The 24,625-nt window shown below is 46.0% G+C and overlaps 1 protein-coding gene across 10 annotated transcripts in view; it reads left to right on the forward strand.

Moving 5' to 3' along the window:
• Positions 1–24,625, forward strand: part of rapgef2b (Rap guanine nucleotide exchange factor 2b) — a 1,083,630-nt gene that overhangs the window by 1,037,422 nt on the left and 21,583 nt on the right. For 7 of the 10 annotated variants that reach the window (XM_086010726.1, XM_086010736.1, XM_086010753.1 and 4 more), the window contains 3 exons: positions 5,825–6,399; positions 8,247–8,564; positions 12,685–12,760. In XM_086010726.1, coding sequence (XP_085866852.1) covers positions 5,825–6,399; positions 8,247–8,564; positions 12,685–12,760 — 969 coding nt within the window. The remainder of the gene's footprint in view (positions 1–5,824; positions 6,400–8,246; positions 8,565–12,684; positions 12,761–24,625) is intronic. The other 3 variants (XM_086010745.1, XR_015081639.1, XM_086010783.1) reach the window with 3 other exon arrangements.

Raw genomic sequence — 24,625 nt, forward strand, 5'->3', positions numbered from 1 at the left:
TCACTGTTATAAACGGTAGTGTAGTAGTAATGTCAGTAGTAATCCAGAGGCCTGGACTAATGATCCAGAGATGTGAGTTCAAATCCCACCACGGCAGCTTGGGAATTTAAATTCAGTTAATTAAATAAATCTGGAATAAAAAGCTAGTATCAGTAATGGTAACCATGAAACTATCGGATTGTCGTAAAACCCCATCTGGTTCACTAATGTCGTTTAGGGAAGGAAATCTGCCGTCCTTACCTGGTCTGGCCTATATGCGACTCCAGACCCACAGCAATGTGGATGACTCTTAACTGCCCTCTGAAATGGCCTAGCAAGCCACTCAGTTGTAACAAACCGCTACGAAACACAATAATAAGAATGAAACCGGACGAACCCCTTGGCACGGCAACAGCACACCCAGCCCAGTCGACCCTGCAAAGTCCTCACCAACATCTGGGGACTTGTGCCAAAATTGGGAGCGTCTGTCCCACAGACTAGTCAAGCAACAGTCTGACATAGTCATACTCACAGAATCATACATTTCAGCCAATGTCCCAAACTCCTCGATCACCATCCCTGGGTATGTCCTTTCCCACCGGCAGGACAGACCCACCAGGGGTGGTGGCACAGTGGTATACAGTTGAGAAGGAATGGCCCTGGGAGTGCTCAACATTGACTCCAGACCCCATGAAGTCTCATGGCTTCAGGTCAGGCATGGGCAAGGAAACCTCCTGCTGATTACCACCTACCACCCTCGCTCAGCTGATGAATCAGTACTCCTCCATGTTGAACATCACTTGGAAGAAGCACTGAAGAGTAGCAAGGGCACAGAATGTACTCTGGGTGGGGGACTTCAATGTCCATCACCAAGAGTGGCTCGGTAACACCACTACTGACCGAGCTGGCCGAGCCCTGAAGGACATAACTGCTAGTCTGGGCCTGCGACAGGTGGTGAGAGAACCATACTGAGGACACCCTCTATCGTGTTGTGTGGCACTACCACCGTGCTAAATGGGATAGATTCAGAACAGATCTAGCAGCTCAAAAGTGGGCATCCATGAGGCGCTGTGGTCCATCAGCAGCAACAGATTTGTATTCCACCACAATCTGTAACCTCATGGCCCAGCATATCCCTCACGCTACCATTACCACCAAGCCAGCACTGTTCCACCATCTTTTTTCCCTCATTTCTCTCTTTTTCTTCCCCCCACCCCCGCCAATAATTTGACTTAAGATCGAGAAGTCGGTGATTTTGGAATTGTGATGTGAACACATCCCTGCACTCCATGGTGCTGTTGCTCCTATAGTAATTTAAAATTAAGGGCCTAGAAATTCATTGACGCCACTTTTGGGGCGCCAAAGTGGGGCGTCCGCTAAAGTTTGCGGCCGCCGCCAAATCGATGCCACTTCTCCGATATTCATTAGCTTCGCCCTAGGAGTTCGGGCGAGCACTAAAACTGCTGCTGGACGCCTCTCTTTGGGCGCTAAGCCGGAGGTGGTGATCGATAGCGCCGAGGCCGGGCGCAGCGCAGGTGCGGCCATCTCGTGATTGACAGCAGACACCCTGGCGCCGGCCAGCTCTTAAGGGGGAAGGGTCGACTGTGTCTGCTGCCACGCCCTGGATAGTGGAGCCCTCCAGCTAGGCCTGAACACTGCTGCTGGACCCAAATAGCGCCTGAAGACATGGAGAAGGCCCGTGAACGTGCGCAGCGCTTCTCAGAGCGTGATCTGAGTGTGCTGATTGCTGCTGTGGAGAAGAGGCGCCATGTTTTGTACCCGGACAATGGCAAGAAGGCGACAGTCCGCGTCTACAGGAGAGCCTGGAGGCATGTTGCCACCAAGCTGTCAGCCAACAGCGACGTCCCCAGGAGCGGTGCCCAATGCCGCAAAAAGTTAAATGACCTCACACGCATTGTCAGGGTGAGTACCCTTTCCAGTGACCACCTCATCCTTGCATGTGCACCTCACATTATGGGCAAAGGGACCTGAAAGCTCTAATGGCCAGCCTTCATCCAGCAGCTATGGGACAGGCATGAGCATCAATTGCACATTCTGCACTTAACACACTGGCCAAGCTATTCCACCATGGGAGGCATTGCACACCAGATCATGGCGACACACTGGCCAGGCTATTCCACCATGGGAGGCAGTGCACACCAGATCATGGCGACACACTGGCCAAGCTATTCCACCATGGGAGGCAGTGCACACAAGATCACGGCGACACACTGTACTTAGAGGCCGTCCTTTCTCTTGCAGGCCAAGCTGGCGAATAATCGCAAGAGCCGGACTGCGACCGGGGGAGGCCGACCCCATATCCAGCCACTCACCGACCTGCAACATCGCGTGGAGCGCCTCATGGGTGGCCGGGTGATTGGGCCCGTTGCATGTGGAGATGCCGACCCTGTTCTGGGCAGCAATGGTAAGGACATCACCTTTTGCACCTCTCTCGTCCCACTTGCGCATCAGATCTACATCCTTTGCCACTGTCCGACCAATGCGCTGAATGCCACCACTCATGCATCCCGCACTGACGCCCTCTCCTCACTCTAAAGCTACTCTTGTGCCTTCCTGCTTTCAGATGGTCAAGAGGAGGTCCCTCAACTTGCCAGTGACAGACCCTCCGAAGAGGAGCAGGAGGAGGAGCAAGAGGAAGGCGGCCCATCAGGGGAGCCCTCAGCCGCGGCCACCCAGGCCAATATAGGGGACACGTCTTCCCTGGAGGGCAGCGTGGCGGAAGTGTCGAAGGGGAGGGGAGCTCCTGGGACCTGCGGGCTGCAGAAAGGCGGGAGGGGGGTGGAAGCTTGGCGGCCTTCTCCCCAGAGGGGGGAAGCGTCAGAGGGGAGTCCAATTGCTGGGCCCAGCGGCCTCCAGCAACGCAGGAAGGGTCGGCCAGCTCGGCGGCCTTCTCCCCAGAGGGAGAGTCCGGCCTCCAGTCAGGAGATGCTCTTCGCCGAGGAGATGGAACGCCTCGAAGACTTTTCCGCGGACTCGGAGCGCCGGCACACGGAGCTCATGGCGGCAGTGGCACGGTTGCCTGAGTCCATCGATTCCCTCTCTCGGAGTGTGGCCGAGTTCGGGCCCTCAGAGGCCACCAGTCGGGCGGAATACCGGGCAGATCAGGCAGCGAGTCGGGCGGAATTCGGGGCAGCTCTGTCAGCGACTGGCCAGGTGATCAGTGGTGCCGTCCAGTCACTGGCTGCTCTGATGCGGCCAGTGAACAGGTCAACACGGGCGCTCACTGCTGCCACACTCGCTGTGTCAGCCAGGCATCGCCAGGGCACCCGGCACGCTGCAGCAGCACAGCGGTCTGTCCCTCGGCAGATTGGTGCGCATGCTGCAGTGCTGGCCCGGGCGAGTGCCAGTGTCTCAGGCGACCAGCGAGCGCCTGCCATCCGTCAGCTTGCCGCCATTCCTCCAGCCGCCACTGCCAGTCCCCCAGTGGAGCTGCCAGGAGCTGCTGCAGCGACTGATGCTGGCCAGCCACAGCTGCAGCAAACAACAGCCGCCCGCTCGACGCCCAGACCTCGACTAGGCCGACCCCCAAGGGCATCTGCCGTCACGACATGTGCCCCTCAGGAGCCTGCACCCAGCCTTGCAGCAGCCAATGGCCTTACTTTGAGGCGGGCAGGGGCCACCCAAAGATGGCCAAGGCATCGCCCTAGCGGGCCAAATAGTCGAATGTGTGACCATTTCTGTTTGTTTCTTGAGGCCGAGAATTGGATGTTTGTTTTTTGAAGGTCGATGATGTGATGTTTGTTTTTGACGAAGGCCGAGAATGACGGCCATTTTAGTTGCCCTATTTTGTTAATCCTCTCCAGGTTGTGGGAGCGAGTAATGTGTTTGAGTGTTTTTTGGGGGTTTCGTCTGTTTTTGGTTTTCATGTGGGAAGGGCCTAGAGTTTGTACAATAAACCATTTTATTTATTCACATTGTCCATGTTTGATCTTTGAAGTGTTTGTTGCCTTAACCGGCTGAGGGCTTGCGCAGTGGCTGCAATCATGTTCTATCATTGGCACAAGCCATTCCCTGACAGGGGGCCTAGAAGTGACGTTCAATAAGCCGCCGACGGGCGGCCCTTGGACCTTGTGCCTCCCTCCTGGGCTGGTACTCCTCGTCCTCGTCGTCCTCATGCTCCTCCTGCTCCTCCTCCTGCTGAGGTGGTGGTCCAACGTGAGGTGGCAGTGCCTGAGTCCTGCGGATAGCCAGGTTGTGCAGCATGCAGCAAACGACGACGAATTGGGAGACTCGATCCTGCGAATACTGGAGGGCTCCCCCGGAGCGATCGAGACAGCGGAACCGTTGCTTGAGCACGCCGATTGTTTGTTCTATGAGGTTCCTCGTCGCTTGATGGCTCTCGTTGTATGCCTCTTCAGCAGGGGTCGTGGGCGTACGGAGCGGGGTCATGAGCCAGGTACACAAAGGATAGCCTTTGTCCCCGATAAGCCATCCTCTTGGGGGAGGCTGTGCCTGGAACATGTCAGCCACAGTTGTCTGTCGCAGGATAAAGGCATCGTGGCTGCTGCCTGGAAAGCGGGCATTGACAGCTAGGATGCGCTGCCTGTGGTCACACACCAGCTGTACATTGAGGGAATGGTAGCCCTTCCGGTTGCGGTAATCCGCGGCATGCTCAAGAGGTGCCCGCAAAGCCACATGCGTGCAGTCAATGGTGCCCTGCACCATGGGGAAGCCCGCTATTCTTGCAAACCCCACTGCACGCTGCTGCTGCTTGTCCAGGGTCATGGGGAAGGAGATGAATTGATGTCTCCTTCTGAAAAGGGCTTCGGTCACCTGGCGGATGCAGCAATGCACGGCGAACTGGGAGATGTTAGCGATGTCCCCAGTAGCGGATTGGAAGGAGCCGGTGGCATAGAAGTTGAGAGCCACCGTCACCTTCACTGCCACCGACAGAGACGTCCTGCGCATCAGCTGTGGCTGCAGATCTCTCTGAAGCAGCCGGCAGATGTCTGCAACCACCTCCCTTCGGAATCGCAGCCTCCTAACACACATCGCGGCAGACATGGTCAGATAGGAGGTCTGCTGGCGGTATACCCTGCGTGGGTAAGGCCTCAGTTGGCGACGCCTGTTGCCCCCTCTGCGTCTAGCCAGGGCTGCCACTCTCTCAAGGCGTCTGTAAGCCCTTCTGGCATAAGGCTGAAATTCAGCGTTGCCACCCAATGCAGCCCCCATTATATGCTGGCAAACACTGAGCTCTGAATGAAGGCAAAGATAATTGGTAAGCTCTGACCTGAGCCAAAAGTACCTGTCCAAGTGTTGGTCCAAACCAGTAAACTCTCCTCCTTGGTCTCTGTCCAAAAAACCGTTGCACAAGAGTGAATGCTGCAAAATGGCTGGCCTTTATACTGCTGGGTAAGTGCCCTTTAATTTGCGCTCCCCGCGGCCCGGCTGGGCTGTGTACCGTTCCACTTCACAGTCGCTCGGGCCGCCCGGCGCACAATGGGCCGGCGCGAGTGAAGTTCCGGTTCGGGGCGCACAAAAGGCGTTGCACTAGCAAATGACGTCATGATGTGCGCGCGCAGCAGGGCGCGCGCTAAGACTTTGCGCCGGCGCTAAATGTGTCCTGAAGTTGGGGCGAGGCGCAGATCGCGCTGCGCCTAGCGCTCGAAATCTACTCCTCCTAAGGCGCTAACGGCTGCCGCGCCCAACTGAATTTCTAGGCCAAGGGGTCCAATCAGGAGCAATGTGATAATTTTACTTTTTTCCTTTAATGAATATTGTAACGGTTGAGCTAACTTTCAATCTGTGGAATATCATTTAAATGTGAGATTGTAATTTTCATTATTTTTTCCCAACATTTAAATCGGTGCTTTCTCTTATTTAGTTCCTATACATCAACAAGCACAGAGGGCAGAGGAAGTCTGTCTGCAGGAGCGGCAGTACTGTCTTCACCGAGCATGGAGGAGTTAACCCAGGACCAGGGAGATCGGACTTCTCTTGATGCAGCAGACAGTGGTCGAGGAAGTTGGACTTCTTGTTCAAGCGGGTCTCATGATAATATTCAAACAATTCAGCACCAGAAAAGCTGGGAGACGCTCAGTAGTTTGGGGAATCTTCATTATGAGAGCTCTGCTGAAGGAACAGGACTAACAAACATGTGGGCTACAGGTAGCCAGATGGACCAAACCATATTCTCTGAACATGGCACAAAATTCAACAGGCAGAGCCAGCCTAAAGATAGCATTGATCATGCTCACTCCAGAAGTAGCTGGGCATCATCAACGGGCTATTGGGCAGAGGATTCTGAAGGTGACACAGGAACTATAAAACGGAGAGGTGGAAAGGATGTGGCAGTTGATTCTGAAGGAAGCAGCGCAGCATTAGCTGCAGAAGATTCTAAGCAAAATGTTAGGCCTTCTCATATAGCAGTATCTTCATCAACAGCAAAAGGTCTCATTGGTAAGTATTACATAAAATTTTCAGCACAGGAACTGGTCTCTGCTAATACTTATGCATTCTCCCATCAAGTTCAACACAAAGCATCAACACAAATGAGGCTGTTCTTTTCTAATAAGTTTTTTTTAATTTCTGAAAATTACAGTATGATTTCCTTCTACTTTAAAAAAACCCTGCTCTTAGATTTCCCCTCTCCCATGACTCTCTACGCACCAGTTCAGTCCCAGCTCCATTACCATTATTGATCTGGCTTCGAGGAAGTATGCAAGAGAGGCCGGGGTGAGTTATCTGCATTCTTTCCTTTCCACGCCTATGGTCTTGCCAGTGGAAAGTGGTGTAGATTGTGTTCAGTGGAAAGCCATTGGAGATCGATTAGAAACAAAAAAATGTCATTGCTGTAAAATTTATTTTAATAGCATTCACTGCAGGTTTTTTTTAAAATAGAGCAAGAGTCCATACTTTAAGGTATTTTGATATCTCCCCTTTCCTTTTCTAACTTTGCCTCACCAATTGTATGTCTCCCTATGGTGGCCTCTGATGCTAGTCTGCATAAGAGAGAACCCCTGGATAACTCTTCCCTTCCTGTGCCTGGAAGCTTTAGTCTGTGTCCAATGATGAAGATAAACTAGTTTAAAAAGAAAGCAGAAAATATTCAAAATATTAATTCTTGCAAGTGTTTGTGTAAAGAACAGCAGCAGGCCAGAAGAGGTCTCTCTGAATTTTTTGTACATGTTACATTAATAATGCTGATTATCTAACTGTTAATATCAGCCACTAAGCTGGTTAATAGTTGAGCTAACCGTGCTGACTGAGTTGGCTTTTATACCCATGTGAATAACAGACAATAATGTTGTTAAGCGTTGTGAAGTAAATCAGCACCATGAAGGTAGAATTTGATTTTACTGTATAATCATCTGCATAAATTATGCTTTCACCTGCTCACTTCCAATGCCATATACTACTCCCAAAAGATGAGGTTGACAGATGCCCTATTCCCAAGCCCAGTGCTGTCAACCACTGCCTTCTGAACTCAGGGTTTGAAATGCTGTGCGCTGAACCACATGGGAAGAGAAAGAAAATTAATATCCTTCCACTCCACTCTACAGTATGACAGACCACTAATTAGCATGCTATGCTACAAGGTATATACTAATAAAATGGTCATCGTTATGTAGTGTATGATTTACACACTGGTACAACTTGTAATTCCTTTTATGGTAGTAGATTAATTAACATAATTTAAAGTCAAGGGTTTGTGTTTTTTTTAATTTTTGGAAACGGATAATTGACTTGGTGAAATGAAAGAGGGCCCAAAAATTAGATTTAATACAGTAACTTTGGTATTTTTCTCGTGAGTTTGTAAAGTATGTTTTAATGAGATTAGAGAAGTTTCTTGAACAAAGCTGTAACAAAGTCCAAGGGTTTTGTTCATTCAGTTAGATTTTAGAAATATTCCAACTTTAAAGCCTTGTTTTTATTTAATTAATCCTATTGACAGGATTTACACTTTCCTGACCAGCCTTCATTAAATTACATGATTGGAAAGATAATGGGCCGCATATTCCAATGCCTACGGGTGTGTACGAGCTGTGTACACACCCGTAGGCATTGGCATATACGGCCCATTATCTATACCAACAAACCCTTCTCGAAAGACACGACTTCTTTACACTCTGCTGCTACACTGCACCACTTCAAAAACATTTTTTTTTAAACTTCTTAAATCCTGTTACTGTCAGCACAGCATCATATTTTGTGCCTTTCCATGGATCTGCTTTCAGTTCCTGACTTTCTTGTATGCCACGTTGATAATTAATCATCTCTTATGGTAGTGTATTATGTTACTACAGCACGAAAAGAGGGCAGATATCGAGAACCACCGCCAACACCTCCAGGGTATGTTGGAATTCCCATTGCAGACTTCCAAGAAGGCCATCGACATCCAGGCATGAAGCCTCCAGATTATAATGTAGCACTACAAAGGTCACAGTTCGTGGCAAGACCATGTGATCCCCTTGGACCATCATCTGTTCAAAGTGCAACTTCACATTCAATCAGTCACTCACAGGTCAGGCCTCTTAGCCGGCCTCAGTGGCACAAGCCAAATGAGTCAGATCCCAGACTAGCTCACCTCCAGGCCCAAGGTTTCCCATCTGAGGATGAGGATGGTAAGTGCCAAATTATTATTTTAATCAATTGTATTGCAATATAATTAAATGCACGCAGGGTATGCTGGCTGCATTCTATAGAATTCGGACGAGCAGAAAATATGCCAGAATCCAGTTCTGAATACAGAAGAAAATAATTTGAACTGCCGGGTAACTTGGTACTTTATAGAAATCTAAATTACATGATTGGAAAGATAATGGGCCGTATATTCCAATGCCTACGGGTGTGTACGAGCTGTGTACACACCCGTAGGGACATCGGAAATGCCGGTTTCAGGCATGTGAAGCGCATGCACTGAAAACCGGTATTACTGAAAACCGGTATTTCTGATCTGTCAAGAATGCTCTTGACAGGTCAAACACCTGCCCTAGAGAAGGGCCTCTGCGGGCGGATAGTTCCACTTTCTGGAGAACCTCCGCCCACAGAAAACCCTTAGAAATCTTACGCCTGGCAAAAGCAGGCATAAGGCCTGCTTTTACCAGCGTAAGAGTTGAAAAAAAGTTTTTTTTTAATTTCACTCATTTATAATTTAAAAATACTTTTAAAAAAGGTAAGTTTATTTCAGCCCCGTAAAAAACTTTAATTATTTTTTTCAAAAAATTAAATTTTTGTTTAAAATACTTAATTTATTGTAATTCCAACTCATTTTTAAAATGTGATTTTAATTTTTTGTTGTTGTTTTGAGTGTTTTTGGGGTGATCTCCATTCATATATTTGACAGGTCTATCTGTCAAGTGTATGAAGGGAGATTCCCTTCTCCTATTGGCTCCCCATGGCCCACATGATCCGAGGGACGCTTGCGAACTGCCTGCGCCCCTGGGATACGTGGGCCCTGCGCATTTCGAGTTTGGAGAGGCCCAGGAGCGGAAGTGTACGCACCTCGGGAGCTCTCGGGTAAGTTCGTAGATTTTTTCCAGATTGGAGGCCTCCGCATGCAGGAAGCTTCCGATCGGAAAATATGGGCTAATAAGTATTTCAGTTGAGCAATTGAGACGATTTTATAAAGAAGAGCAACGCTGAGGAAACTTATGCGATGAATCGCTGAGATTGAGTGTTTTTTATTACTCCTATGTCATTTTGTTATTTTCTATAATCTAAAAATTCAGAGCCCTCTCAGAATATAGTGAATATACATTATAACCCCTTAGAACATGAACCTATGTTCCAGATTTTACTAAAATTTAGCCTGTGTGTTTCCAGTGGAGCTGATTGCTGAGGAAGCTGAACTATATTGTCTATTCAAATGAGGAAATTCTATTTTAGATTTTTTTCTAATGCTACTAAAGCTATCTGGTTTACTGGTATAAATTTTGCCTACGTAAAATTTTGTATTTCTACATAGACATGCAGAATGCCAACTTTAGCTTCTGTTGTGTTGCTAGACAATTTATTTGGTACATCTTTATTAAAAAAATGGTATCACTATTCTGTTAGATTTAGAGAATGCCCGATTAACACATACTCACTTTGATCTGAAAAAATCCCTTTCTAACTGTGGTCGCTGCAAATCTTGTATAGCTCGGTTAGGTTCGACATTCACACTAAAATATTAGTTAGACATCTTGATCTTGAATTCAGTGTTAAAACGTAGCTATTTCATTTTTAATTAGAATCTTTGTACATATTCAGTTACCCATTTATCAGCTTGCTTAAAGTTATAATATGAAATGTCACAAAGAGCTTTTGCATTTCATGCCCTAAGATGGTAGATGAAAAGAGAAAAGATATCAAACTATCTGTGTTTTGCCCTATTCCTACTTTCCTGAAGGTGAGGATTAATTTGTGAACTTGGACAGTGAGTGCTACTGGACTGTTCACCTGTCCAAGCCATAATAGCCAAGTACAGTCTCATTTTCAGTTGGTGTCTACACATCCTTTTCATAATTAACTGGGTAGCAATCAGAAGCAGCAACCCCAGATGATTTTTTAAAAATATTCTCCCAACTGTAACACCTCCATTGGCACCTTGGCTAACACCAGGGATTCAGCCTGAAAGCTTTCTGGTGTGCTGTGCGCTGTTCTGGTGTACGGACGTATTGAGATAATATAGCAGCAAACAACAAAGATGATTTGATGAGGTCTATTGTGGAGGAAACACCGAGATGAGGAATTTCACCGTTTTTACGGTCCTGGGATGAAATAGTTACAGTAAGAGACTGCAATGAGTCTTAGTTTCAATACAATGATGATATAGGACAGTATATGTGGAGTTTAGAGAGAACAAGAGAGGAACATTTAGAGGATTACTTACCATAATAGTGTAAATGAGATAGGAAGAGACAAAAAAAGTGACCAGAAGAGAGAGATTAGGGGTGAAGGTTTCCTGCCAGATGACTAGCTTTTCTTGTGTCCTATCCAGGAGTGTACAAGTTTTGGAAGAGCCCATCCCTAAGAATGGAAGCAGTAAGTTTTGAATGAACTTGGGTTTTATAAAGAATTGAGTTGTTGAGAGAAATATAAGTTTTTGGCACAAAAGAAGAACCCAAACTTTTTATAAACAGCTTTGGCAGTGGAGCTGATGTGAGAGTTCCAGTTGAGGTTAGAGGAGATTGTGAGGGCAAAAATGTCAGTAGATGAAGAGAGACTAAAGATGGAGCTATCAAAGGTAAGAGATGATAGCTGTTGGTAAGACCTGTGCAAGTTGTGAAGAAACTGTCTTGAAAGAAGCCTGATTTTCAGTGCTCTATTGAAGGATATGATGATAATCACGTTTTGGTAATTCACCCATTGCACTGAGAGAGGTCTTGAAGCTGTGAGCACTGGGTGTATAAATCGAAGAATATGGTGTGGAATCAGCTGAAAAAGAGCAAATAGTATTGGTTGATGACAGGAGGGCCTCAGTGCTATGAAGAAGGAAGAGAATAAGGGAAAGCACAGAACATTGGGGAATTATTAAGTTTATGGAACTAGAGAATGAGCAATCCTCTACGCCACAGGATTTAAGGAATTTAGATAGCCATATACATAGCTTTGGTGGGAGGTAACTTGTTTGAAGTAGATTATTGTCAGACCAAATAAGAAAAGTTAATAAAATTAGACTGTTTTCTTTCTTTGAGATTATCTAATTATGGGGAATTAACAAAATTGATCCAGCCAAATTGTCCATTACAATAAAGAGTTCAAATACCAGGAGAGACAAATCTGAAATGAGAACGTTAGTTTGGTAAAACTTGAAACAGTAATAAACTTCTGGAACAAATTACCAGGAAATACCATTCAAGCAAATGTGATCAATGGGTCTAGAGGCACCTTGTTTATGGAGACAAAAGATATTAATTGACTTGGGGAAATGGGCGGTAGGTGGGGTTGAGATATGTCAAAAAGGGGCCGACTTATTGCAATGTAAAAGTAAATGGGAGGTAGTAAGGAATTGAGAAACATCAAAAGAATAAATAACTTTCTATTCTTCAAAGGCTTCTCAGCTTGAAACAAATAGAGATGGCATTTGCATTAAGGAGACCAGTTGGATATAAATCAATTCTGAGACAGAGCAGAGAGCTATAAAATAATGAGTGGTACATTCAGTAGACCTGTGAAATATAAGAACCAACATCAGTCAAAACCTCTGACTGTTTTGCAATGTGTAACTTCTGTTCCCTTTGACATCCCAGCATGAGCTATGACATCCTCAACCACAGTTTCTGTCTGGCCTGCTCCATTACTATCTTTCTGGCACATTTACATGTTTGTTCTCACTTATGTGCTCACATGCCTTTTGCACTCTGGCACATTCTATCTGTCTTTCATCATTTAGTCCACAAAACCACATTCTTGTGTTTTTCCCCCCCCCCACTCATCATCTTGTGCATTCTCATGTTAATATATTTCACTTACCTCACTTACTCTGTCTTTCTCACTTATTTAGAAATCTTTAGCTTCAATTCTCCTCATAACAAGATTATTTACAATGTTAGCAATCCATCACTAATGTACGGTGCTGAAATTAGCAGCATTTTTTGCCATAGTTCTTTATTTCTCCCATCATCTCCCTCTCTATCTATTTCGCTCCTTGCTTTATTTGTTGTGTGGTGTTGGACTGTTTCTTTGTTAGCCTTAAATCTCCTTGTATATAATGTCTTTCTCTCTCTCTCCCTCTTTCCTCTGCTCGCATGTCACCAGGAACAGAAAAAAAAAAGAAAATTGACAAATTTAAAAAAGAACATGAAGTGGAAAGCAGAAAGCTGAGAGCAAAAAGGTAAAGAGGAATATCATTTAGGAAACAAAAGATAAAATAGAACAAAAGAAACATTTTTAATTGAAGGTGTACTAAAAAGAAAAAAGAAAGACTTGCATTTATACAGCGCCTTTCATGACCACCGGACATCCCAAAGCACTTTACAGCCAATGAAGTACTTTTTGAAGTGTAGTCACTGTTGTAATGTAGGAAGCGCGACAGCCAATTTGCGCAGATAGTCTGTTTTAGTGATGATGGTTGAGGGATAAATATTGGCCAGGATGCCATGGATAACTCCCCTGCTCCTCTTCGAAGTAGTGCCATGGGAACTGTTACGTCCACCTGAGAGCAGACAGGGTCTCGGTTTAACCTCTCATCCGAAAGACGGCATTTATGACAGTACAGGACTCCCTCAGTACGGCACTGGAGTGTCAGCCTAGAATTTTGTCCTCAAGTCTCTAGAATGGGACTTGAACCCAAAATAATACTGGGATGGCTGAGCCAAATCATTTGGGCCTTCCTTTCTGAAATGCAAGATAATTAGTGGAGCTAAACATAATCTTATCTTCAATTTATGCTTTGTTTTATTCAGTCTTCCAGTAGCTGTCCTGTGAATTGGGATGGTTTTAGCTGTCTGTGGCACTCATAATGTGATGATTTTGAGCATAGTACTTGAGGTGCAGCATTCCCTAACTTCAGCATGATACTGGCTTTTTCTGAAATTGCTGCTGCTGAAACCGAGGAGTGCTCGATTTGTCATCCATTACTCTCGCACATTATTTAGCTCCCTTGATGAACATGGGAATGTTTCTGTCTCTAACTGGCCTGATACTGTAGAATGACCATTAGAAGGTGAAGAATTAATGTAAAAGGTAAGTTTAAATTACATTTTTCATCACAAGTACCTGGCAGTTCACAAGGGAAGACTTACAAACCTGATTATTATGTCTTATGATAGAACTTCTTTAGAATAAAATAAACTTTCAGTTTTTTAACATAAAGAGATAAAATTATAATAAAATTCAAAATTGTAGGAAATTAGGCTATGGTCAGAGGAATAAAAGGAAATGAAAAAAGGTAAGGAAAAACAAATTAAACTCAAACTACATAATAATTGAAATAAGCAAAAATCTAACGAGGGAAAAAAAAGTACTAGCAGAAAAAACGAGACCATGACTACAATAGATTGGCTCCATGCTGTTAAGTTGCTTATCTTAGCAGTGTTTCTGGGGAGAAGTGTTGAACAGCAGCTATCTGGTTCCTGTCAGGGGAAGAGAAAATTGGCAGGAGAGGCTTTAACAGAAGCTTGGGAAGAGATTAATCATCCAACCACATTACAAAACATGTGGCCCAAGAGGAGAGGGGAGAGGCCATTGAACAACGACCACCTACATAGGATACAACTAGTTTAGTTTGAAATAATCTGTAGAAACATATCTGAGTACATAATCTACTTGTTTGCCAGGATTGTAAAAATATGTAGATAGGAAGAAATTACTAATGTTTTGGACACTTGTGTAGAAAACCATTATGGTCATGTGACCACTATATATCATTGTAAATTGGTAAGAAAACCTCCCAAAAACTTAGATACAATTACATTTTAACAATAATGCAGTTGGCTTGTTGCTTAACTCTTGAAGTACTTAAGGCAAGGAGTTAATATGTAAGCATTACTCCATAGCATTTTTTTGTGGCTCAGTTAAAGTATTTAATGTATCCCACCCAGTGGTTCAATATCATTCATGCGGTGCATTTACACAAGGAGTCATGCAGATTATAGGGATTCCAGATTTGAACCCTGGGGCAGGTATGCTGGTGATGGTGGGGCTGTTGGTTTCTATGGAGGGATTAACTAGATGGGCAAAACAACCTCTTTGTGGGTTTGCAGACTTAGTCAGTCTCAGCTCTCAAGGCAGCAGTGGAGATATGTTAGTTGACCTTAGCATTCTCAGGCCAGGGTGAGGAAAAACATTCACCAGATTCCTGCTCAAAGCCTACATCTGTAAATATCGGGTGAGAACTATTTCCTCTGTTTAGGAAGTCAGTGCCAAGGGATTATCAATTTAAAATTGTCACTAAGAGAGTGAGGAGATAGGTTAGTAAACATTTCTTTATGTAGAGGATTGTTGGAGCATGGAATGTTTGAGGCAGAGAGCACTACGGGCTAGAAATTCAGTAGGCTTTGCGCCCAGTTTTCGCCCAAAGAGGGCTTTTGCGCCACTTGCTGAGCTTTCGCCGATATTCAGCGCTGCGGTAATGGTGGCGTTAGCCAGTAGCGCTGCGCCGCCACCGATGACGTCATCGGTGTGCACAGTGCCCCGCTACCGCCCCGACCGCCATATTTAGTTGCGGCCGCCTCTTCCGCAGCGGCCACAAACAGCGATCAGAAAACGGGGCCGTCCTGTAGCCTTAGTGGGGCGCTTTAAGGTGGAGGTGCGGCCGGCCACTTTTTCGGCGGCCGCCTGCCCGCACCTCCTTCCCCGGCCTCCTCCACCGCCCCCCCCCCCCCCCCCCCCCCGCGGCATTGCCGGCTGCTTTCCGCGAACCCGGCACTTCTCCGTGGTGCCGGGCTCATTTGCCGGCACTATCCAACGGCGATCTCCCCGTTGCAGGCACCTCCCCCTTAAGAGAAGGAGGAGGCCTGCAGTACCGTAGCCTGCTGCTCTGCAGCGAGTGGCGCAGCGGCGCCTAGAGCGCTGAAATTCAGTTTCAGCGCCCCAAGCGGGGGTGGGCACACCCTGGAATAGCGGCAGGTTCCGACTTGGGGCGCAAAAACTGAATATCTGACGGGCGCAACTGGCTCCGCGCTCAGCGCTAACTTTTGGGCGCACGCCAGCTGGCGGGCCCAAAGTGAATTTCTAGGCCTACATTTTTTAAGGAAAAATTGAATAAATATTTGAAGCAGAGGAGGATGCGGGGCTATGGGGTGAGCATGACGTACAGGGGTATTAGGATTTTTTGGGGAATTTCTCTAGAAAAGAACTGGCACAGATGCGATGGGCTGAATGGCCTCTTTCTGTGGTGTAAAATTCTATGGTTCTAATAATATTGGTGTCCTTGTTGAATAGTCCAATTCACTATAGTGCAACAGTCCAATGGCTATTTGGAAGGTACAAGAGGGCTGCCACTACTCTTAAAACCATACCTGGCATGAAATGCTGCCTTTAAGAAAGAAGGGTAAAGGGGAAATTGAATGGAGAAATCTAATGGTAGGGAAATTGAAAGGTTCCAATTCTCCTTTCATTTCTGGAACTTGAGTTTAAATTCAGCTTGGAGTATTGGGATGAAAATCACCCTTCTCTATTTGTCTTTAGAGGCCACATCTGAAGTGTTTGATTCTGAATGGATATAAGTATTCACAAAACCTATTGTGTGTTTTAAATGATTAAATGAAATTTAATGAGGACATGGATAAAGTATTAAATGAGTACTTTGCATCTGTCTTCACAAAGGAAGTGGATGATGTGAAGGTTACACTAAAAGAGGAGAGGAAAGTTATGGACAGGATAGTAATAGATGGAGAAGACATACTAAAAAGATTATCAGTACTGAAAGTTGGTAAGACACTTGGTCTGGATGGAATTAGTCCTAGCATGGAATGCATCCTAAGTTACTGATGGAAACAAAGGTAGAAATAGCAGGGGCGTTGATCACAATCTTTCAATGCTCATTGGATACAGGAGTAACGCTGGAGGACTGGAGGGTTGCTAATATAATACCACTATTCAGGAAAGGGCAGAGAGCTAAACCGGGAAACTACAGGCTAGTCAGCCTAACATCGGTGGTGGAGAAGTTATTGGAAGTCATTATCAGAGACAAAATAAACTTTCATTTGGAAAGGCATGGATTAATCAAAGGGAGCCAGCATGGATTTCTGAATATCTTGATTGAATTCTTTGCTGAGGTGACAGAGAAGGTTGATCAAGGTAGTGCAGTAGATGTATATATGGACTTTCGGAAGGCATTCAACAAAATGCCACACAGGAGACTTGTTAAGAAGATGGAAGCCCATGGAATTAAGGGGAAAGTGGCAGTACGGATACAAAATAAGCTCAGTGACAGTGTGGGACTCCCATATCTAGAGCCCCCTGGATGTCAACGGGCATACAGGGTAGGATAAGGGGGGAAAAAAGGGAAGCTTATGTCAGATACTGAGAGCTCAATACTACAGAAAGCCTAAAGGAGTATCGAAAGTGCAGGGGTGAAATTAAAAAGGAAATTAGGAAAGCAAAGAGAGGGCATGAAAAATATTGGCAAGCAACATCAAGGAAAACCCAACCATGTTTGATAAATACATAAAAAGCAAGAGGATAACTAAGGAAATAGGAGGGCCTATTAGAGACCAAAAAAGTAACCTGTGTGTGGAGGTGGAAGATGTGGGTATGGTTCTTAATGAATACTTTGCAGCTGTCTTCCCAAAAGAGAGGGACGATGCAGACATTGTAGTTAAGGACGAGGAGTGTGAAATATCAGATTAGATAAGCATAGTGAGAGATGAAGTATTAAGGGGTTTAGCATCCTTGAAAGCAGATAAATCACCAGGCTCGGGTGAAATGTGTATCCCAGGCTGTTAAGAGTAGGAGCGAGGAAATAGCGAAGGCTCTGACCATCGTTTCCAATCCTCTTTGGCTATAGGTGTAGAGCCAGCGGCCTGCTAACGTTGTACCATTGTTTAAAAGGGAGAAAGGGATAGACTGAGTAATTACAGGCCAGTCAGCCGAACCTCGGTGGTGGGCAAATTATTGGAAAAAATTCTGAGGGTCAGTATTAATCGTGATTTAGTAAGGCAAGGATTAATCAAGGACACTCAGCATGGATTTGTTAAGGGAAGGTCGTGTCTGACTAACTTGATTGAATTCGTTGAGGAGGTAACAAGGAGGGTCGATTAGGGTAGCGCATGGATTTTAGCAAGGCTTTTGACAAGGTCCCACATGGCAGACTGGTCAGAAATGTAAAAGCCCATGGGATCCAAGTTAAGTGGCAAGTTGGATCCAAAATTGGCTCAGTGACAGGAAGCAAAGGGTGTTTTTGTGACTGGAAAGCTGCGCCCAGTGGGGTTCCGCAGGGCTCAGTACTCGGTCTCTTGCTTTTTGTGGTATATATCAATGATGATTTAGACTTCAATGTTGGGGGCATGACTAAAAAGTTTGCAGATGACACAAAAATTGACTGTGTGGTTGATAGTGAGGAAGAAAGCTGTAGACTGCAGGAAGATATCAATGGACTGGTCAGGTGGGCAGAAAGTGGCAAATGGAATTCAATCCTGAGATGTGTGAGGTAATGCATTTGGGGAGGGTTAACAAGGCAAGGGAATACAGAATAAATGGTAAGATACTGAGAAGTGTAGAGGAACAGAGAAACCTTGGAGTACATATCCATAGATCCCTGAAGGTAGCAGGACAGGTAGATAAGGTGGTTAAGAAGGCATACAGGATTCTTTCCTTTATTAGCCGAGGCATAGAATATAAGAGCAGGGAGATTATGCTTGGACTGTATAAAACACTAGTTAGGCCACAGCTAGAGTACTACGTACATTTCTGGTCGCATTAGAGAGGGTACAGAGGAGATTTACGAGGGTGTTGCCAAGACTGGAAAATTTTAGCTATGAACAAAGATTGGATAGGCTGGGGTTGTTTTCTTTGGAACAGAGGTGGCTGAGGGAAGACTTAATTGAGGTGTATAAAATTATGAGGGGTCTAGATAAAGTGGATAGGAACAACCTACTTCCCTTAGCAGAGAGGTCAATAACCAGGGGACATAGATTTAAAGTAATTGATAGAAGGATTAGAGGGGAGTTGAGGAGACCTTTTTACACCCAGAGAGTTGTGGGGGTCTGGAACTCTCTGCCAGAAAGGGTGGTAGAAACCCTCATTACATTTAAAAAGTGCTTCGATATGCACTTGAAGTGCCATAACCTACAAGGCTATGGACCAAGAGCTGGAAAATGGGATTAGGCAGGCACAGACATGGTGGGCCGAAAGACCTCCTCCTGTGCCGTAAATTTCTATGAAGCAGAGGGTGGTGGTTGAATGTTTTTCAGAGGTTTGCAGTGGTGTTCCCCAAGGGTCAATTTTGGGTCCATTACTCTTTTTATAATTTTTATAAATGGCCTAGACTCAGGTGTTGAGAGCAGCATTATAAAGTTTGCAGATGATTCGAAACTTGGCAACGTAGTAGATAGTGATGAAGATGGTTGTGGACTTCAGGATGACATAAACAGGATGGTGAAGTGAGCAGAAGCATGACAGATGGGGGGAGAAATTGGGTGGAGCCGCAAACGGGGCGCCAAGCTCGCCTGGGCGCCGGATTTTGCGCTGTGATCGGAGCAGTAGCGATCGCCAGAAATTCAGCTTGAGCGCCCCAAGAGGGAATCGGGGCGAGGCTCGAGGCGCTCCGCATCCCTCTTGGGGCGCTGAAACTGAATATCGCAGCGCAACGTGCCGCAGCGCCACACGCTGCGGCACGGCGCGCTGCGGTTCTGCAGGCCTTCCTCCCATTCTTAAGGGGGAGGGGCCTGCACCAGCACAATCAGAGATCGCGAGTGCCGGCAAAAGAGCCCGGCACCGAGGAGAAGTGCCGGGCTCTCGCAAAACAGCCGGCAATGCCGCGGGGGCGATCAGAAGGCCGGGGATGGAGGTGCTGGCAGGCGGCCGCCGAAAAAAACGGCCGCCCCGCACCTCCACCTTAATTTGCGCCACTGCCGCCACAGTTAGGCCCCGTGAACCGGGCGCGAGTAGCGAACGGCGCTACAGAGGCGGTCGCTGCCAAATATCGAGATCGGGGCAGTAGCGGGGTGCTGCGCACACCAATGACGTCATCGGTGGCGGCGCAGCGCAACAGGCTAACGCCGCCATTAGCGCCCCAGCTAAATATCGCGGGAGGCGTGGCCAGTGGTGCTAAAGCCACTGAGTGCCCTCTTTAGGCACTAACTGGTGGTGCAGCCCACCGAATTTCTAGGCCAAGGAGTTCAATGCAGAGAAGTGTGAAGTGATGCACTTTGGGAGGACTAATATGCAAAGACAGTGTACTATAAATGGCAGGATTTTGAAAAGTGTAGATGAGCAGACCTTGGTGTCCATATGCACAAATCCTTAAAGGTGGCAAAGCAAGTTGATAAAGGTGATTAAAAAAGCATTAGAGGTACAGGAAACTTTTGTGTTATCCGGAGGCGAACCGTCCGGCAAGCTGGAGCCACCGGCAAAAATCAGGAACCGTTTTTTATTCTTTTCGTTTCTTTTATTTGCTTTTTTTGAACAGTCAAGCTCTGCAAGGTCTGTAGCTAAGCAACAGCTTCAGCTAGAGATGCTACAGAGACGCTTGCCAACTGTTAGAGGCTGTAAGCAACAGCGTTTGTTGATTCATACGGATGTTTCAACATTAGCTCTGGAGTGTCCAGCAGTTTTGAGGGAACGGCAGCAGCTCGGTGCCGGATAGCACAAAGTTTCCTGTACTTGGGTTTATAAATAGAGGCATAGACTATAAAAACAAAGAGATTATGCTAGAACTTTATAAATCACTGGTTAGGCCTCAGCTGGAGTATTGTGGACAATTCTGGGCACCACACTTCAGGAAAGATGTAAATGCCTTAGAAAGAATACAGAGGAGGTTTACCAGGATGTTATCTGGGATGAGGGACTTCAGAGGCTGTCTGAGGGAGATGTTTTGTGTTAAAATACCGGAAGTTGATATAAGGCTGGGGCTCTTTTCTGTAGAAAAGAGAAGACTGTAGGGTGACCTGATAGAGGTCCGTAAGATTCTGAAAGGGTTTGATAGGGTAGACATAGAGAAGATGTTTCCACTTGTGGGGAAGACCAGAACTAGGGGCTGTAAATGTAAGCTGGTAACTAATAAATCTAATAGTGAGTTCAAGAGAAACTTCTTTACCCAGATAGTAGTGAGAATGTGGAACTCGCTACCACAAGGAATGGTTGAGGCGACTAGCATAGATGCATTTAAGGGGAAGCTACATAAGCACACGAGGGAGAAAGAAATAGAAGGATATGTTGATCAGATGAGGTGGAGTGAGAGGACGCTCGTGTGGAGCATAAACATTGGCATAGACCAGTTGGGACCAATGGCTTGTTTCTGTGCTGTAAGTACCATGTAATATTCTGTAGCTATGAGGAGAGGTTGGAAAAGTTAGGACTGTTCTCCTTGGAACAGAGACAGTTAAGAGGTGACCTAATAGAGGTTTTCAAAATGATGAGAGGTTTTGATAGAGTAGATAGAGAAAAAGTATTCCCTCTGGCAAGAATCGTAGAATCATAGAATGGTTACAGCACAGAAGGAGGCTGGTCGGCCGTGCTGGCTTTCTGCAAGAGCACTTCAGCTAGTCCCACACCCCTGCCCTTTCCCTGTAGCCCTGCAAATTTGTTTCCTTTAGGTACTTATCCAATTCCCTTTTGAAAGCTACAATTGAGTCTGCCTCCACCACCCTTTCAGGCAGTGCATTCAAGATCATAATCACTGTTGCATTAAAAAAAGTTTTTCCTCATGTCGCATTTGGTTCTTTTGCCTATCACCTTAAATTTGTGTCCTCTAGTTCATGACCCTTCCGCCAATGGGAACAGTTTCTCTGTATCTATTCTGTCTAGACCCCTTATGCTTTTGAATACCTCTATCAAATCTCCTCTCAACCTTCTCTACTCCAAGGAGAATAACCCCAGCTTCTGTAGTCTGTCCACATAACTGAAGACTCTCATCCCTGGAATCATTCTCGTAAATCTTTTCCGCACCCTCTCTAAGGCCTTCACATTCTTCCTAAAGTGCGGTGCCCACAATTGGACACAATACTCCAGTTGAGGTCGAACCAGTGTTTTATAAAGGTTCATCATAACTTCCTTGCTTATGTACTCTATGCCTCTATTTATGAAGCCCAGGGTCCCGTATGCTTTTAAAAACATAGAAATAGGAGCAGGAGTAGGCCATCTGGCCCGTCGAGCCTGCTCCGCTATTCAATAAGATCATGGCTGATCTGATCTTGGCCGCAACTCCACTTTCCCGCCCGCTCCCCATAACCCCTGACTCCCCTGTAGCTCAAATATCTGTCTCTCTCTGCCTTGAGTAGATTCAATGATTTCGCCTCCACAGATTCCAAAGATTCATGACCCTCTGAGAGAAGAAATTCCTCTTCTCTGCTTTCTCAACCTGCCCTGCCACCTTCCAACGATTTGTGCACATATACCCCCAGGTCTCTCTGTTCATGCACCCCCTTTGGGATTGTACCCTTTAGTTTATATTGCCTCCCCTCGTTCTTCCAACAAAAATATATCACTTCGCACTTTTCTGCGTTAAATTTCTTCTGCCACGTGTCCACCCATTTCACCAGCCTATCTATGTCTTTTTGAAGTCTATCACTATCCTCCTCACTGTTCGCTATACTTCCAAGTTTTGTCAATAACCAGTAGTCATAGATTTAAAATCATTGGCAAAAGATTTTGACGGGACATGAGGAGAAATTTTTTCACTCTGGGTATTGTCGGGATCAGTAACGCTCTACCTGAAAAGATGGTGGAAGCTGATTCCATAAATAATTTTAAAAGGGAGTTAGACAGGTACTTGAGGATGAGGAACTTACAGGGTTATGGATATGAAGCAGGGGTGTGGGACTAAGAATGGCTGCCCTTTCAAAGAGCCGGTATAGGCACGATGTGCCAAATGGCGGCCTCCTGTGATGCAAGTTTCTGTGATACTATGAAACCAGAGAACTGAGCGGAATGGATAATGTAGATCAAGCAGGTTATTCATTTAACTTGTGAGCATATAACTAAGCCACGCTATCCTCCTTCCCCTCCCCGTATCCAGGAAAATATCCTGACCCTATCAGCTGTCAACACTTAAGTGCTAACAAAATTCTAAACTCTTTAAGATCCTTACTGTATTTACCCTGCACTATGCCATACTTGCAGGAGCAGGAGTGCTTCCTACAGGTCCAACAAGCAACCCAGTAAACCCCTGCAACCGGCCACCATTCAATGCCCCCAACCACCATTGGACCTTCCCCAGCAGCCCCCCCACCCCCCATCGGACCTCGCCACCCACCCCCACAGCAACTTCACTTCTTTCCATGTGTCTCAGTACTGAGTCTCTCGACGCGATACCAGTATAGCACAGCTTCTGCAGGAGCAGGGCAACTCGGACGGCAACCTCCTGATTTTAGCGTTTAACTGCACATGTGCAGTCACTGGAAGTTGCTGTCCAATTTACTCAAGAACGTGAGCGCTGTGATAGAAACATAGAAGATAGGAGCAGGAGTAGGCTATTCGGCCCCTCGAGCCTGTTCCGCCATTTAATGAGATCATGGCTGATCATCCAAATTCAGTACCCTGTCCCTGCTTTCTCCCCATATCCCTTGATCCCTTTAGCCTTAAGAAATATATCTAACTCCTTCTTGAATATATTTAATGAATTGGCCTCAACTGCCTTCTGTGGTAGAGAATGCCACAGCTTCAGCACTCTCTGGGTGAAGAAATTCCTCCTCATCTCAGTCCTAAATGGCTTACCCCTTATCCTTAGACTGTGACCCCTGGTTCTGGACTCCCCCGCCATCGGGAACATCCTTCCTGCATCTAGTATGTTTAGTCCTGTTAGAATTTTATAAGTTTCAATGAGATCCCCTCTCATTCTTCTAAATTCTAGCAAATACAAGCCCAATCGACCCAATGTCTCTTCATACATCATTCCTGCCATCCCAGGTATCAGTCTGGTGAATCTTAGCTGCACTCCCTCCATGGCAAGAACATCCTTCCTCAGATAAGGCGACCAAAACTGCACACAATACTGAAGGTGTGGTCTCACCAAGGCCCTGGACAACTGCAGCAAGACATCCTTGTTCCTGTACTCGAATCCTCTTGCTATGGAGGCCAACATACCATTTGCCTTCTTAACCGCCTGCTGCACTTGCATGCTTACCTTCAGCGACTAGTGCACAAGGACACCCAGGTCTCATTGCACTTCCCCTTTTCCCAATCGATTGCCGTTCAGATAATAATCTGCCTTCCTGTTTTTGCCACCAAAGTGGATAACCTCGCATTTATCCACATTATACTGCATCTGCCCAATCACCCAACCTGTCCAAATCATACTGGAGTTCCTCGGCATCCTCCTCACAGCACACATGCCCACCCAGCTTTGTGTCATCTACAAACTTTGAGATATTACATCTAGTTCCCTCGTCTAGATCATTAATATATATTGTGAATAACTGGGGTCCTAGCACCGATCCCTGCAGTACCCCACTAGTCACTGCCTGCCACTTGGAAAAAGACCCGTTTATTCCAACTCTTTGCTTCCTGTCTGCCAACCAGTTCTCTATCCAAGTCAGTACCTTGCCCCCAATCCCATGTGCCTTAACTTTACACGCTAATCTCTTATGCGGGACCTTATCGAAAGCCTTCTGAAAGTCCAAATACACCACATCCACTGGTTCTCCCTTATCTATTCTACCAGTTACATCCTCAAAAAATTCCAGTAGATTAGTCAAGCACGATTTACCTTTTGTAAATCCATGTTGACTTTGTCCGATCCTGTCACTGTTTTCCAAGTGCTCTGCTATTACATCTTTTATAATGGACGCTAGCATTTTCCCCACTACCGATGTCAGGCTTACCGGTCTATAATTCCCCGTTTTGTCTTCAACACCTTTTTTAAATAGTGGGGTTACATTAGCTACCCTCCAATCCATGGGAACTGTTCCAGAGTCTATAGAATTTTGGAAGATGACCAGCAATGCATCTACTATTTCTAGGGCCACTTCCTTAAGTACCCTAGGATGTAGATTATCAGGCCCTGGCGATTTATCGGCCTTCAATCCCGCCAATTTCCCTAACACCATTTCCCTACAAATACTGATTTCATTCAGTTCCTCCCTCTCATTAGACCATT

The sequence above is a fragment of the Somniosus microcephalus genome, chromosome 2 (assembly GCF_052327205.1).
Source record: "Somniosus microcephalus isolate GS21.2 chromosome 2, FLI_Smic_1.0, whole genome shotgun sequence".
Classification (NCBI taxonomy): domain Eukaryota; kingdom Metazoa; phylum Chordata; class Chondrichthyes; order Squaliformes; family Somniosidae; genus Somniosus; species Somniosus microcephalus.